Source organism: Nanorana parkeri, unplaced genomic scaffold, assembly GCF_000935625.1.
Source record: "Nanorana parkeri isolate BGI_ZX_2015 unplaced genomic scaffold, ASM93562v1 scaffold225, whole genome shotgun sequence".
Lineage (NCBI taxonomy): Eukaryota > Metazoa > Chordata > Amphibia > Anura > Dicroglossidae > Nanorana > Nanorana parkeri.
The window spans coordinates 1,250,065-1,264,894 of NW_017306493.1; the positions used below are offsets into that span (position 1 = coordinate 1,250,065).

General features: G+C 41.4%; 1 protein-coding gene across 1 annotated transcript in view; it reads right to left on the reverse strand.

Moving 5' to 3' along the window:
• LOC108786752 (dehydrogenase/reductase SDR family member 4-like) overlaps positions 1–14,830 on the reverse strand; it is a 21,430-nt gene extending 6,600 nt beyond the window's left edge. Inside the window, exons 1-7 of the mRNA XM_018556110.1 lie at positions 14,671–14,830; positions 12,262–12,439; positions 9,759–9,860; positions 8,733–8,803; positions 6,077–6,128; positions 5,864–5,998; positions 4,798–4,853 (exon numbers count right to left, since the gene is read on the reverse strand). Of these exons, the coding sequence (XP_018411612.1) occupies positions 4,798–4,853; positions 5,864–5,998; positions 6,077–6,128; positions 8,733–8,803; positions 9,759–9,860; positions 12,262–12,439; positions 14,671–14,810 (734 nt within the window). The 5' untranslated portion in view covers positions 14,811–14,830. The remainder of the gene's footprint in view (positions 1–4,797; positions 4,854–5,863; positions 5,999–6,076; positions 6,129–8,732; positions 8,804–9,758; positions 9,861–12,261; positions 12,440–14,670) is intronic.

The window sequence follows — 14,830 nt, forward strand, 5'->3', positions numbered from 1 at the left end:
GGGATTGTGTGTGGGGGCAGGCTGGCGTGAGATTGAGGTACGGAGCTCTCCTCACTGCTGGGCAGGCTGGACAGGCGTCTATGTCCCCTCCCATGCCTGCTGGGAGCAGCTGGTATCGGTGCGGACACAGAGCCCATGAAAAAAGCTCTGTGTCCGCACTAATTGAATCAACTAAATCGATACTTAATGATTATCATCAATTAAATCGATTGTTGCAGCCCTAAAAACAACCTTGTCCCTATGAAGAACCAGAGTGCTTTACAAGACAAAGCAGACAACTCCAAAATCCTTTTAGACGAGGTAATGGCCACAAGAAAAGCAACCTTTTTGGATAACAAGATAAAGAAAGGTCTTGTATAGGTTCAAAATTAGGTTTTGTAAAGCAGATAAAACAAAGTTCAAAGCCCATGAGGAAAAGGAGACCTAACAGGAGGAGCTAGACGAGTAACTGCCTGAACAAAAGTATGAAGAAAGGAATTAGAAGCAAGAGTACATTGAAAAAAGGACCGACAAGGCAGATGTCTGACCCTTTATGGTACTAAACATTGATCTACCTCAAGTTGAAGGAAAGACAAAATTTGCAATATAGCAGAGCACATGTGGAAAATCCCAAAGACTCACGCCAACGAAGATCAACCTTACCGTATGATTAAAAAAAATCTAACGAGTAGAAGATCTACGAGCTTTAAGCATAGTATAGTCGGAGTAACAGAATTTGAAATTACTTTCTCTTTCAACACTTAGGTTACAACAGCCAGGCTGTTAAAGCCAGCGACCAAGAAGCAGGGCGGAAGATTTGGCTCGGAGATAACAGATCTGGACAATCTGGAATAAGAAAGGGATTGTCTGCCAATAGATGAACCAAATAGGCATATTACACCTTGCAAGGCCAAATTGGAGTCACGAGAATGACTGGAATTGCTTTGTGTACAATCCTGTAAAGCGGTCAAGGTAACAGCGTTGGTGAAGGAAAAAAAAACAACATACATTAGCGTGTACTGTTCCCATAGAGCTCCCAAGGCATTTACTGCATCCGCTGTTGGATCCCTTACTCTGTACACAAATTTGTCCAATTTCTTATTGTGATGAGAAGCCAAAAGGTCCACATCCGGCGTTCCCCAGTGGTGACAAAGTTGTCACTTCTGAATAGAGAGACCGTTTGTCTGGATCCACATGTTATTTGTTGAGAAAACCCACCTGCCAGTTTCTGACTTCTGGAACGTGCACCTCTGAAATTGTTGGAACCTGGAGGTTCTGCCCAATCCAAGATCGAATGTACTTCCACCACCATTGATACACTCCTGATGCCTACCTGGAGATTGATGTATGCTATTGCTGTAGCATTGTCTGACAGAATCTAAATCGGACACCAGGACAGAACATGGGTTTAGTGAAACAATAGACAAATCACCCTTAAGTCCAGGACATAAATCTGAAGCTCAGATTCCTCCAGAGATGAAAAACCCTGCACAGAAACGTGAACCAAGAGAGACAGTCCCATCCCACAAGACTGGCAATCGTGGCGACAATCTTCCAAGTCTTGGAAAGAAAATTACTTTCCGATTGTCGACACAGGAGATGTCAAACACAACGACAGAGACATCTTGGCCGGGGCACTCAACCTGATCATCTTGTCCAGCAACAGAGAAGACTTGTCCCACACTTGTTCCTCTGTAAAGTCCTGCAATGGAGCTGAGCAAAAAGTACGACTTCAAAAGGTTGACTCCATCAATCCTACTATTCGATTGTAGGTTCTCAGAGAGGAACAGTGAGGAGTTCTGAGGAGAGGAACACTTTGGCTTGAAGGGTATCCAACAAAAGACCCAAAAACTCCAAGTGATGTGATGGAACTAAGGACGACTTCTCAATGTTCAGAATCCATCCAAAGTCCTCAAAATGTCTGCAGCACTGTCTAGGCTTTGAGCTCCAAAGTAGGAGGTTGACTGTTCTTAAAGTAAAAGTTGTCTAAGTTTCTGATAATCGGAATGCACTTCCAAAGACAAAATCCCAGGACTGGAACAAGAATTTTTGTAAAAACCCTTGGAGATGAAGCCAACCGAAAAGGGAAGAGCCACACACCGATAATGACTGTTGCTATTGCAAAATGAAGGAAACGCTGATGATCCAACAAACCTTGAGCTGCAATTTGTCGGAGGCTGCCAAGACCCGCAAAGCTGGAACGCAAAGAACAAGGAGGAGGAGAAGGAGGAAGACGAAAAAAATATTCTGAAATTTCAGTTTCCCATCTCTTCGCACATTCCATCAGGCGTCCCCCAACCAGATGTAGAAAACACGGGAGCAGACCTTCATGTTGAGTGGACTTTTTAATTGCTAAAGACGTCTAGAGGGTGTAAAGGTCTGGAGATGTGAGACGTCTTCTGAAAACTGGAGACTAAAGAAACGTATAAAAGATGAAAAATAGGAAGCAGGCTTACAACGCAGATCCCTATTTTTTACTTATCTGCGGTAAGTGCTCACTTTTACCTCCCATAGCTATCTTAATAATTTAATACAAGATTGCTTCAAAAAGATGTAAATGCAAAAAAATCCCTTTTTGCACTGGAGTGCCGCCAACCCACACTTAAACCAGGTAGCTCTGCGTATCAGATTGGAAAAGACAGACACATGAAAAAGCAGACGACAAGCATCAAAAAATGCATCATATGAAATGAGATGCAACAGTCATCTGATCCACAATCAATAAAATGTGGATCGACTCCCATCAGTCGCCTGTTCCATGCTTAAAGATATTGTCTAAATAGCCAAAATCTGGCAAATAAGGAATGTAGCCAATAATTGTCAAAGAGCTAAACTAGCTTTCTTTTTTTAAATAAAACATCTGTAAAAAGGAAAAGATGCGGGGACTTCAAGCGTCTAGCAGCCAGAAATTTCTGACAATCACACATTAGGTGTATTGTATTTATGAGCTGAGTGAATTTGTCACAGCCCAGTTACTGCATGACATGGCATAGTGTTTCTGACAATCACACATTAGGTGTATTGTATTTATGAGCTGAGTGAATTGGTAACAGCCCAGTTACTGCATCAATGACATGGCATAGTGTTTCTGACAATCACACATTAGGTGTATTGTATTTATGAGCTGAGTGAATCTGTAACAGCCCAGTTACTGCATCAATGACATGGCATAGTGTTTATGACGATCATACATTAGATGTGTTGTATTCATAAAATTAATCTATGTGCTATGTTCCTTAACCACTTGCCGTCCATGGCCGTTCCTGAACAGTCGGACGGCAGCCTTATAGGAGCGGGAGGGCGTCTTAAGACGTCCTGCCCCTCCCCCCTGCTTGTGTGCGTCGCTCAGTGTGCACACTAATGGGGGAAACTGTTAGGAATGTAAAACAGCCAGAGATGGCTGTTTACATTCAAGCAATCAGGAATCTAGAGATGCAGGATCGCTTGTAGTAGCTGCGGGTGTGCGCCCCCCCGTACCGCCTTCGTCTCAGTCACTGCCGGTCCCGAGATCCGCTGTGCCCGGTGCGGCTGGGACCGGCATAGTGACTCTGTTACAGGAGATCAAAGGGAGGTCCGTACACAATGTCCTCTCCTGTCCCCGAATGCAGGAAGTGATGTGTATTACATCACGTCCGCATTCAGTGTCACTCTCTGGCAAGAGATGCCGGTGAGCAGCTGCTGAAGCAAATCTCTGCTACTTCAGCTTCTCTAGGGGTCCGTAGATTAGGGGTCTTGGAGAGGTAAATTGGCTATCACATAGGGGATTTCTTAGCCCCCTATGTGATGGCAATAAGGTTAAGTGTTAAAAAAAAAAATTAAAGCATAAAAAAAATAAAGAACCTTAAAAAAAAGTAGTGACAAATAAAAATAATGTAAAATAACACAAACATTTTTTTAATGCTCCCAGGATTTAACATTATCTGGTATGAATCTCTTTCATGTCGGCTAGCTAGTGAGAACTCCCAGGATTTAATATTAGCTAGTATGAACCATCTAGCAGCACCCAGTAGTAGAATCTCTTCGAAGGAATAAAACAAACTAAATTAATAAAAGCAGAAGAGAAGGCGACATACATTCTCCTGAGGACACTAAGCAAAACTGGCAGGTGTGAGGTGGGAGGTGTTATGTCCTTAAATATCTCTGCATGCTCTTTATCCCCGATGTCTCCTGGGGGAGAGTGGGGGGTGTCCCCTGAATATGTGGACTTTTTCACCACCAAAATCCTGGAAAAGGGTATCTATCTCTTGATTATGTCTTGATTTTGTGTTGTAAATGTATATTTGTATTATTCATTCTGTAAGATGCTAAATATTACAGGCTGCCTCCCTTCTTCCTGAGGAAGCTTTGGCGAAACGCGTAGAAGGCTGGACCCACTGCATATTGATGTATGATTCAAGGATGTTAATTGCAATTCTAATATATGAACGGCATACGCCTATGAAGAGATTGATAATGGAAAGTTCTATTAAATTATTTGCACATAGAATGTGATTGCATGGTCCAGGGAGGCTTTTTGCCCAATTAATTTTGTGTTCAGGGAGTTATGCTGATATACACCACAGCATTACTGGTACTGTTTTAATATTTTTTTTATTATATATCTTATCAATAAATACATTTTAATAAAGATGTGCATTTGTTTGTTTGTAATGTAATGTGACACCTTCAAAGCCCCATTTTGAGGATTGTTGTTGTATATGCAAATATTGGGGTGTGGTGTCCTGTTTTCATTTGGTGGCTCAGAATACATACATTTTTTGGTAATCTGTTATAGAGATATGGCGTTGGCAATGTACATTAAAGTGCTACCGTGCTTACCTGCTTATACCTAGAGCAGTTGTTAGTTGCTCCAAGCCAGACTTGCTCTTCCATAGCTGTGGAGAGAAAGAAGCCATCTCAGTACCTACCCCAAGCACTTTAAATTAGAACTATGTCCTCTCATAAAAACAAAATGTGCTGCAATACATAATTATAACTGCACCTACAGTTTCAGTTTTCTCTCAGTCCCCCTGCAAGGTCTCACAAATACCTGTTGATCCTGCCAGTGAAGTCAACCCAGTGCAGCTTCATGTGATTGTGTGGTAACAATGCTACAGTGCTCTTGAATTCAAAGCAGAGTTACCATTCTCTTATAGACTGTCTGCTTGCAGTACAAGTGGGATGAGAAGAGGTTGCAGAGGGCATGGCTATCAATATTGTCACTGCTTATTCCTAAGCCTGTAGCTTGTTAACCAGTACCTGACCACACCTAGTCTTGACCGCTACTTTATGAAATGACAGAACTGTCTGTTTCTGTAACCCTCCCACTGTGAGCTGCAGTGTCTGAGAGATGGGAGCATGTGAGATGCAAATGAAGAGGAAAGGTAAAGGAAGTTTGTTATCACTTTGTGCATTACTAAGCAACTGGATTTAGTAGTCGTTAAGACTGTCATACAGGAGTGTTAACTCTTAATGTATTGGTGCACACAACTGTCATCACAACTCGACTCTGGGCTGCAAATCCTTTCAAATGACTCCATCAAGTCAAGAAAGATATAGACCAGCAACATCAGACTGAAGTTGTTTCTATCATGCCATGTGTAGGAACATACTTTGCAAATTAAATATATCTTTTCTCTCTTTAATATACCGTCATCTGCAAAGGTAGAGAGTGCAATGGGATAACTGCTTGCAGTTCAGGACTAGTCTTATCACTATGCATTATTCAATGCCAATTACAAGATACTGTTAGCTATAGTTCAAAAATTAGCATCACAGTTAGCACGTTACATACAGCAAAGTTAACATTATGCAGAGTCTTTTAGAATACTCACGCTGTATATGTTGCCCTTACCATCAAACATTTTGCCCACCATTGCTACAAACCACTTTAATAGAAACTCACCGCTGAACTGAACTTGGTGCGAATAAGCCCAGGTGCAAGGCAGTTCACTCGGATGTTGAGAGGTGACAACTCTGGTGCAAGAGCTTTGGAAAGGCCAAGCAGTGCAGTCTTACTGACGCTGTAAGGGCCCAGGGCCTACGAGGACAGTAACCGAAACATTAGAAAAGGACAGCAACGCCAGAAAGAGAGTGCAAGTTATAATGATTTACTTACAGGAAATGGTGTAAATCCAGCAACAGATGAAACAATCACAATACTGCCACCTCTGTCAAAAGATAAAGAGAATCCTGTAGCTTCAGTGTATTAAACGCATGTAAATCTAGACAGCTGAACAGATAGAACTCCTTTAAATTTAGTAAGTGTTACTGTGTAAGAGGTATACTGGGTACCTCTTATATCCAGGACTTTTCCTCCCACTGCGTCTGCTCTGCATATTGAGATCACTAGAACTGATAGCTGGGTCCCTGTCTATGTCCCCCCCTCATGTTTGTGCCCAGGGCAGCTGCACTGTCTTGCCACCCACCCCCGCCCAGTTGTTATGCCGCTGACTCCACTCACTGTGCACACACATGGGTACACATGCAACACAATGCGCACACGTTACACATGCAACACATTATACGCACACAGCACACATACAACATACATTATGCACACTTTGCACATACAACACATAATACACACACAGCACACATACAACACACTACTTACACTTGTTTTACATCTCTATTCAGCCCGTCCACAATCCACTATGAACAGCCCGGGGAAGAGGAGGCTGAGACATGGGGGAGGCCGCAGGGGTCCCAAACGAGAACAGTCCCCGCTCCCAGAACTCCGGGTGATGCCGGAATGGCCCTATTCATCCCTGGGAGGAAGAGATCATCCAGGGGAGGGACTCCAGGTGACGCCGGAATGGGCCTAATCATCTGGGAGAGGATGAGATCATCCAGAGGAGAAGGGAAGGAGGAGGCCGCGGGTCCTCGGGCAGTGCCCAAACAGTCAGTCAGCATGTGAGTGAGGCGGGGAGGGTTGGTGCAAGCAACCCAACTAAATCGATAATGAAAATAGCTGACAACGATTTTCATTATCGATTATGATCGACTATCGATTAGTTGTCTCAGCCCTACTCCTCACAATGCAAGTCTGAGTCAGCCAACTCTGATATCAACAGCTGTTAAGCGGAGACTGGACAAGTCAAATACAGTGCTCCCTGTAGTGGTAAATTTACAAAGCTTTATATTTAATACAATAAAAATATGGAAGAGCAGGAATTTAAAATATCAAAGTCACGTAAAAAGTATAAGATATATATTGCAATAGTACCTTAAATTGTGCTCACTAAAAATACACTATAAATTTTCTTTAGAAAGTAGAACAATACATTGGTCACCTTCTTATTATTAGAGGACAATTTCCTCTTGCATTGACAATCTAGAAAATAGGAATTTGTACTCACCGTAAAATCCCTTTCTTTGAGACAATTGAGGGACATAGTAAGTCCTTAACTTTAGGGTTCACTGCTGCCGACATGAGAATTGGGACACTGCCAAACAAAAAAACTGTAGGGCGACCCAGGATAACCCCTTCCTCTACCGGCATGCCCTAGTTTTCTAGCAAAGCAGTATCGGGAGCTTGATCATAATTGCAGAGTGGGACCTGTGTCCTTTAATGGACTCCAAGAAAAGGATTTAAAATATGTACAACAAATCTTATTTCCGTTTTGTCCATTGAGGGACACAAAGTCTTTAACCTTCGGAATGTCCAAAAGCAGTCCAACTGAGGGATGGGCAACACTGTATACAAAAGCTAACAGCCCAAGAAAACAAAAACATAAAAATAGGACCTTACACCAAAACCGGCATCGAAAAAGTCACAACATTCACCTGGTAGAATTTAGAGAATGTGAGAAAAGACCAGGTAGGAGCTCTGCAACCAATTTTGGAGTTGGCAGCAGGTATGGAACGAAGATCCAATTTCCTCATGGACCTTTGCAAGCAGGAGCAGCAGCAGTCAAGGATGTTTCCTTGACGATAAATGGCTGAGCGTGCTCAACACTTAAACCAGAGCATGATGTCAGTGCTCAGTCCTACAGAGTTAACTCCTTACACAGCAAAATAGCTGTTAAATGAAGAATAACGGAGCCCAGTAGCTGAAATAGCTGCTGGTATTCAGCCCGGCTGGCATACTCATATGTGAATCCTCAGAGTCAGGGCAAGTGCTGAGCCAATGCCAATGGCTCTGGTCCTGAAAAGTGCTCTGCCGAGAACTTTTACCAGAACGGAGTTTGAAAAGCACCCTACATGAAACCAAGAGCCCAAAGGTCACTTCCAGGCTATCCCTATAACGTCCAGTTCAGTGGGGTATGGGTTCAGTACTCCAAGAGCAAGGCTGGGGACAACCATGCTGGAGAGTTGCAATCAAAGAGACAAAGCTCCAGCAGTGATGTAGAGAAGAGTCTTGACTGAAGAAAGAAATGAAGAAAAAAGGTGCCCACAAAGAAAAAGAAAAAAAAAAAAAAGACATCAATCCTACCAGGACACTAGCTAAAACCTGAGGAATGCTTATAGTGGGAGGGAAGATAATGAGTTGGCCTGTAGTTTCTTTCTAGTTTGTCTGTCACTGTCCAATCCTCCTGTATGCAACAGTATAACCCAAAGGTGAAAGACTTACCGTGTCCCTCAAAATACGAGAAATAAATACCCTTTGGACAATTTAAAGCAGTTCGTCTGCTGTATTTCTGCTCTAGGACAGAGTTTGCTTTGCAAAGCTATATCATTTAAAAGGTTTCCAGGTATTTTGTAAAAAAGAGTGGGAAACCACTTTAATGCCCATCATAAGTATTTGCTGCTAGGAGAAAAATAAGTCTCACCCTCTTTCCTGCATTTTGGGCACCACAAGTTTCACCAGAAGGAATGCGGCTTTAACATTTATATCCAGAATCTGAGAAGAAAATGAATGTGAATTGTGTAACATAAGAAGTATAACATTTATCATTTTAAAATTAAAGCAAATTATGCCTTTTTCAAATTTATGTTGCTGTCTTTTTGTTAAATATACTTTCTTCCTTCTGTAAAATATAGCTGGAGGTATTCCGCATTGCGCTGTATAATGTATTGCTGGGTTTTGTAGTCCTCTATAGCCGGTGCCGTTCTGCATTCATTGCTGTATAATTTTACACTTTTTATTTGACTATATTGCACACCACACTTCTTTACTTCCACCGCCCCAAGCTTGCTCCTGTGATGGACTACAATCTCAATACAAACTAGTAGTCCCATCACTGGAGCCATTTTTAAAATGTATTTTATTTTTTAATTTTTTATCCGATTAACCGATTAATCGAACCTAATAATCGGCTAACTAATCGATTTTGAAAATAATCGTTAGCTGCAGCTCTACCTGCATTGCTATCACACTTTAAGACATGATTTGGGTCCAAGGTCCCAGTTGCTCTCAATCCCTTTTCCAGCTTCTGATTACATTTATTGACACGGAACCAGTGGTACATACATATGTATCTGTGCAGAGAAAGTGCAACCTCTGGTTAAGATACAGAAATTTTAAAAGGAGGAGCCAGGAGATAGTTGAGGGTGGTAATTTACTTCCCTTTTATGTGTAATTTAATTTAAAACACAGATATTAAATGCTGCTCTAGTGGATTTCTCTAAAACAATAGACTATCGATGCTTATTCAGTGAAGCACTGCAAAGACTTGCACCCATAGCAGCCAATCATTTTCTACTGGTCTGACCATAGCAAAGTGAATTGTGACTGGTGCCAATTGATTATTGCACTTACAGATTTGCTTCCTGTATTTTTTATTGAATAAGTATGTACATGTAAAAATATACAAGGTGTGTTATAAAATTATGTGTGGGTTTAGTTATAGTCTTACCTTATCCCAAACCTCATCAGTAGAGTCCAAGATATTTCCAAAAAAGGGGTTAACTGCAGCATTAGAAACAAGAATATCAACACCTCCAAACTTTTGGACTGCCTAGAAAATAAAATATGTCATCAACAAAGAGCTTCTTTCAGGAAGTACAGCTTTTCAGAAGCATGTAGAAAGTGCAGCAGAAGAGAAAAACATTGATTGAGAGGCTGTGAAAGAATAAGGCTGGGTTCACACCTGGGCAGTTTTCAGCGCTGATCGAAGCGCTAAAAAACGCTCAGCAAGTGGAATCCCATAATTTCCTATGGGCATGGTTCACACCTAGGCGTATTTCAGTGTGTTGAAACGCGCTGAAAAACGCCCTATGCCCAAACAAGTACAGGAGCTTCTTCGCGTATCCATTGGGATACAGCCGGATAGCTCTCGTAAACGCGGATTTGACGCGCGTTTCGCGGACCGCAAATTGCGGTAAAAACATGACATTTTATGCTTTCAAATTGTTATGTATTAAATGCGTATTTGTAAAGCAAATATAGGGCTTGTTTCCACCAGCCCGTGTGCTTACCGCAATGTGCCAGGAATGCACGGGATCGCATACATAAAGTCTCCTTTGTGTCCTGGAACGGAAGGGGGTGTGGCAGTGTCATTCAAGTCAATGGCACTGCAAACAAGCCCCCCGTCTGCAGTGCGATCAGCCGCACATGAACGCGTGGTAATAAAATGCCCTGCATTCCAGTGCGGTGCGATCGCAAAAAATCGTGCATTCACTTGCGTTCCGTGCAGAGGACATTACGGTAGACGCGCGGGCTGGTGGAAACAAGCCCATAAAACAGAAGGTAATTCCCAGGGAACTATGTGTTATCTAAAAGACTGCACAGCAGATGCTGCCTTCTGGGAGGCTCGGTTTGTCTGACTGAAGCAACAAAATAAGTGATCCAATAAGGGATGAGCAAAACAAAACAAATGGCAAACGCACTCATCAATTTTGTCAATAAGGGATGAGTCACTGCTGATCAGTTATCAACTTTGATTTGTAAATTTAAGCTTGAGCTATTGACAATTGTAAACAAAAGGCTTTCTCAATATAATATAAAGAGAAAGCTAAAAACATTTGAATAGGGATGTTCATATACGAAGCACCGTATTTGGTACAAGTACAAATACCTTTCCAGCTCCAAGACTAGACTAGAGAAAAACTCAAAAGTTAGGAGGCAGCTGTCATTTGTAAGGAGCATTGGCTACGGGTCTCCCGAGATTTGTGCATCCCTATTTTAAATGTATGATTTGTTATATATTTATTAGGGATGCACCGATACCATTTTTTCAAGAACTAGTACTGATACTTGTCCAAGTACTCACAGACACAAGTACTGATACATTTTTGTTTATTGTCATGTGACAGTTTTTCTTAAACAATACAGACTAATGATTTCAGGACAGTGGTGGAGCGCCAGAGCTAGGTCCCAGCTGCAACCACTACACCCCTGGTAGTTCTCGTAAAAATACCAAGTATCGGCACCGGTATCTGAATATCCCTAATTTTAAACATGATAAAGAAAAAATATATATATATATTAAAATTATACAGTCCTGTCCATAATAAATAAAAAAATATGCATAAAACCATTATAGATTCTCTTTAACAAGTAGGATTATTTTATTCACAGAGTGATTCTTGCCGTTCTGGCTTCTGATTTATGTTTTTACTGCTGTAACAGAAGATATAAATGATGTTCTTTGCAATTCAATAATTCTCCTTTTTTATCCGAATTGCTTTAAATTTATATGTGGCTAATAATGACAATATTGTTACCTTATTATCCTTTAATAACAATATATTATCCTTACATTTTTACTAATCTTTTTCTTCTACTACATTATCCTTACCTAGTCTCCTCTGCTGCCCAATATTGCCTTTTGACCATTTCCTGCTTATTGTGCCATCAGGACAGTTACATACAAAATGACCTGGTTTGTTTTCTTGTAACCTATAAATAGTCCAATCTTCTGCATGTACACCTTTGGATCAGTCCCTGGACCGTGCTGCACACAGCGGTTACCTTGCGGCCCCTTTGATTTCAATGGGGTTACATCCGCGAGGCAATAGCAGAAAAAAAACATACATGTGCCTTTTTTATGCAAAACACGATGCAGGGCGGAATCGCCGCGGGAAACCGCATGATCCGCCAGGCGCGACTGGGGTTCCATTAGAAAATAATGGCACCACCAGCACGATCGGCGGTGGTGGGGGACTCCGTGACCGCATGGCAATCCGCGCGGTACTGTGCACAATTGCCGCACGGTCACGGACCGCGCAGGTGTGAACCTGGCCCCACTCTCTATAATTGTGCCCTACTGCAATGCTAATTCTTACTATTTACACCATTCAACTACTCACAACAGATTACAGTATACTGTTCACGGAAACATCTGATTTTGTTAAGATTTAGAAGTCATCTGTCAAAAGAACTGTTGAGTGCAGCTAATGAAAATATGAAACTCTTACCATGTTCACTAGTTTTTCTCGGTCCTCACTCCGGCCCACATGACAGACTGTCCCTTCAACATCTAGTCCTTGTTCTTTAAGTTCTTTAACGGCATTATCTACATTTTGTTGCTTTCGGCTGCTGATCAGAACTTGTGCTCCATCCCGAGCAAGCTGCCGAGCAATAGCCAAACCGATCCTTAATTGGGGAAGGAGGAGGCACTTCATGTCAAGGTTCATTTGAATAAAAAGACAAATTCCACTTCAACACAAGCATGGTGTCCTTAGAATTGATTTGTCAGGGATACAAATGTATTAATTAACCAATGCATTTAGGATTTCCCATCTATGCCCTCCTATTTGTAACTGAATACTGACCAGATCTGCACATGCTGCGAACACATACGAAGATTAGATTAAGAAGACACCTTTAGTCATACGATTTATTAACCCTTTTACTTTCAGGGGTTGCTTCCCATTTTGTATGTCAGATGGTCAAACCATTGTTGCAATATTTCTTCTTCATGTTTAAAACTTTATACAAAATTGGGAAAAGGCTCCCCAAACCATTTCTTTTATGAAAGGACAAGGCCTATAGGGGTGAAAAAAAGGTACCTATGTTTTTAAATGTCCCCTGATAGTTGCACAATCAGAACTACAGTTTCAAAACAAAAGCACACAAAAACATAATCAGGGAAATTCCACCAAAGAAATATAAAAGATAAAACGAAATAGCAAATATGTGTGTATTAAAGCGGTGTGTTTTTGTGAAACAGTAAAAATCAATGGCATGCAACAATGTAAAAAAGCCAAAGACTTTTACTAGTCCAGTGTTACACTACTTTAGTATTATGCTAGCGTGATGTCCCTTACACTTCTATCATGCATGGGGATATTTTCTTCTTCAGGTCCCTCCGCTGCTGATTGACAGCAGGCAGTGGGCAGGTGCAATAGCCAGCCTGCTATTGGCCACTGCAATTTAAAATAGCCAATAGAAGGCTCACTATTGCTCCCAGCCTGTGCCTGCTGGGTTTACATTCAGCTGCCTCAGAAGGCAGCTGTCATTCCCCAGCTAAAGCCCATTGAAGTGGAAAGGTGACACAAGGGGTCCAATAGACCCATAGGGGTTGATTTACTAACCTTATAAACACACCACGAACATGTATACACCTCTGTAGTGTGTTCCCTCCCAGCATGATCTATGGGTGGAATCTAAACACCTTTGTAGTGTGTACACACCCAGCAGGTGTGCTGTGCAAAGCCAAGCATGAATTACAAGGTGATGTTGTATAAATTAGCTCTATGTTGTGTTGCTTGCGTTGATGAATGCAGGAATGTAAATGCATGAGCTAACCATTTTTGTCTAAACTGTGAAGCAGCATTATATATGCATCATGTGCATGATTTTTCCATATATGGCATTAGTGGAAATATGCTTTTAGAGACTTTTTGGTTGATAAGTGTGTGTTTAGGTTAGTAAATCACCCCCATGTCACATTAAAGACAACCTGTTCACCTCCAATGAGTAAAAAAAAATTAAATTAAAAATACCTAAAAAATAAAGTCCCCTAGGAAACGCCCTCGCAAAAAAAAAACCTAGCTCCTAACTTTTTTAGTTGGCTCCTGGATTAAAAGAAAAATTGTCAAGCCCTGCATTATATATTTGGTTTCAAATAACAACACTCCCAGAAAAAAAAAGAGTGCTATTTTGAATCAGATTAGACCGTTGTAAACCGAGGGCCACCTGTACTGTATACAGTTGATAAATATCTGCATACTGTAGATAAAGATCCCTTATTTCTTCCTCTCCTTGCACTGCACTGACACTGAACCCCAGCAGAGCACATGTGGGCTTATCCACAGCCAAAAAAGAGATCAGTGAACAGCAATACAGGGAGGATAAGGGAGCTGAGAGGGAGGCAGCCACAGAGAATATTCCTATTTAGACTTGGGAGGAGGAATTGGGTGGCTGTGCAGCTGCCCATCTCTTCTACAGCCAGGACAGAGGCCATACAATAAAAGAAAAAAGAGCTATTGCAACCATAAGCTTGTTTTAACCTTTTGATTCCCCTGACGTAAAACATACTTTAGATTGTAAGCTCTCACCTAACATCTTGTCTTGATTTGTATTGTAACTGCAATGTCTTCCTTATATTGTAAAGTGCTGTGTAAACGGTTGACTCTATATAAATCCTGTATATTATGATAATAATAATAATAATAATAATAATATGGCCAGCATTACAGAGATTGTAATCCTTCTGTACTCTATATAAGAAAAAATGTTTGGGCTGGAGCTGAGATTTAGGAGTTATACTATATAGGTTTAAGTGACAGACGGGGAGCAAATAACAACAGATACACATGAGAACAATAATCAAAAAGGGAAATCAGCGATAAAGAAAGGGTCACACACAGGATCTGAATTACCCATCTGTTGATGCTGTTACTAGTGCCACTTTGCCTTGAAGTCTTGGAGGAGTCTGCACCCCTCTTACACTCTGCATTATGCAGGATTCTCCACCACGGGCCGGTACGGACAGCAAACGTTGCAAGGACAGGCGAAGCATTGAGCAGGAAAGTGGACTCT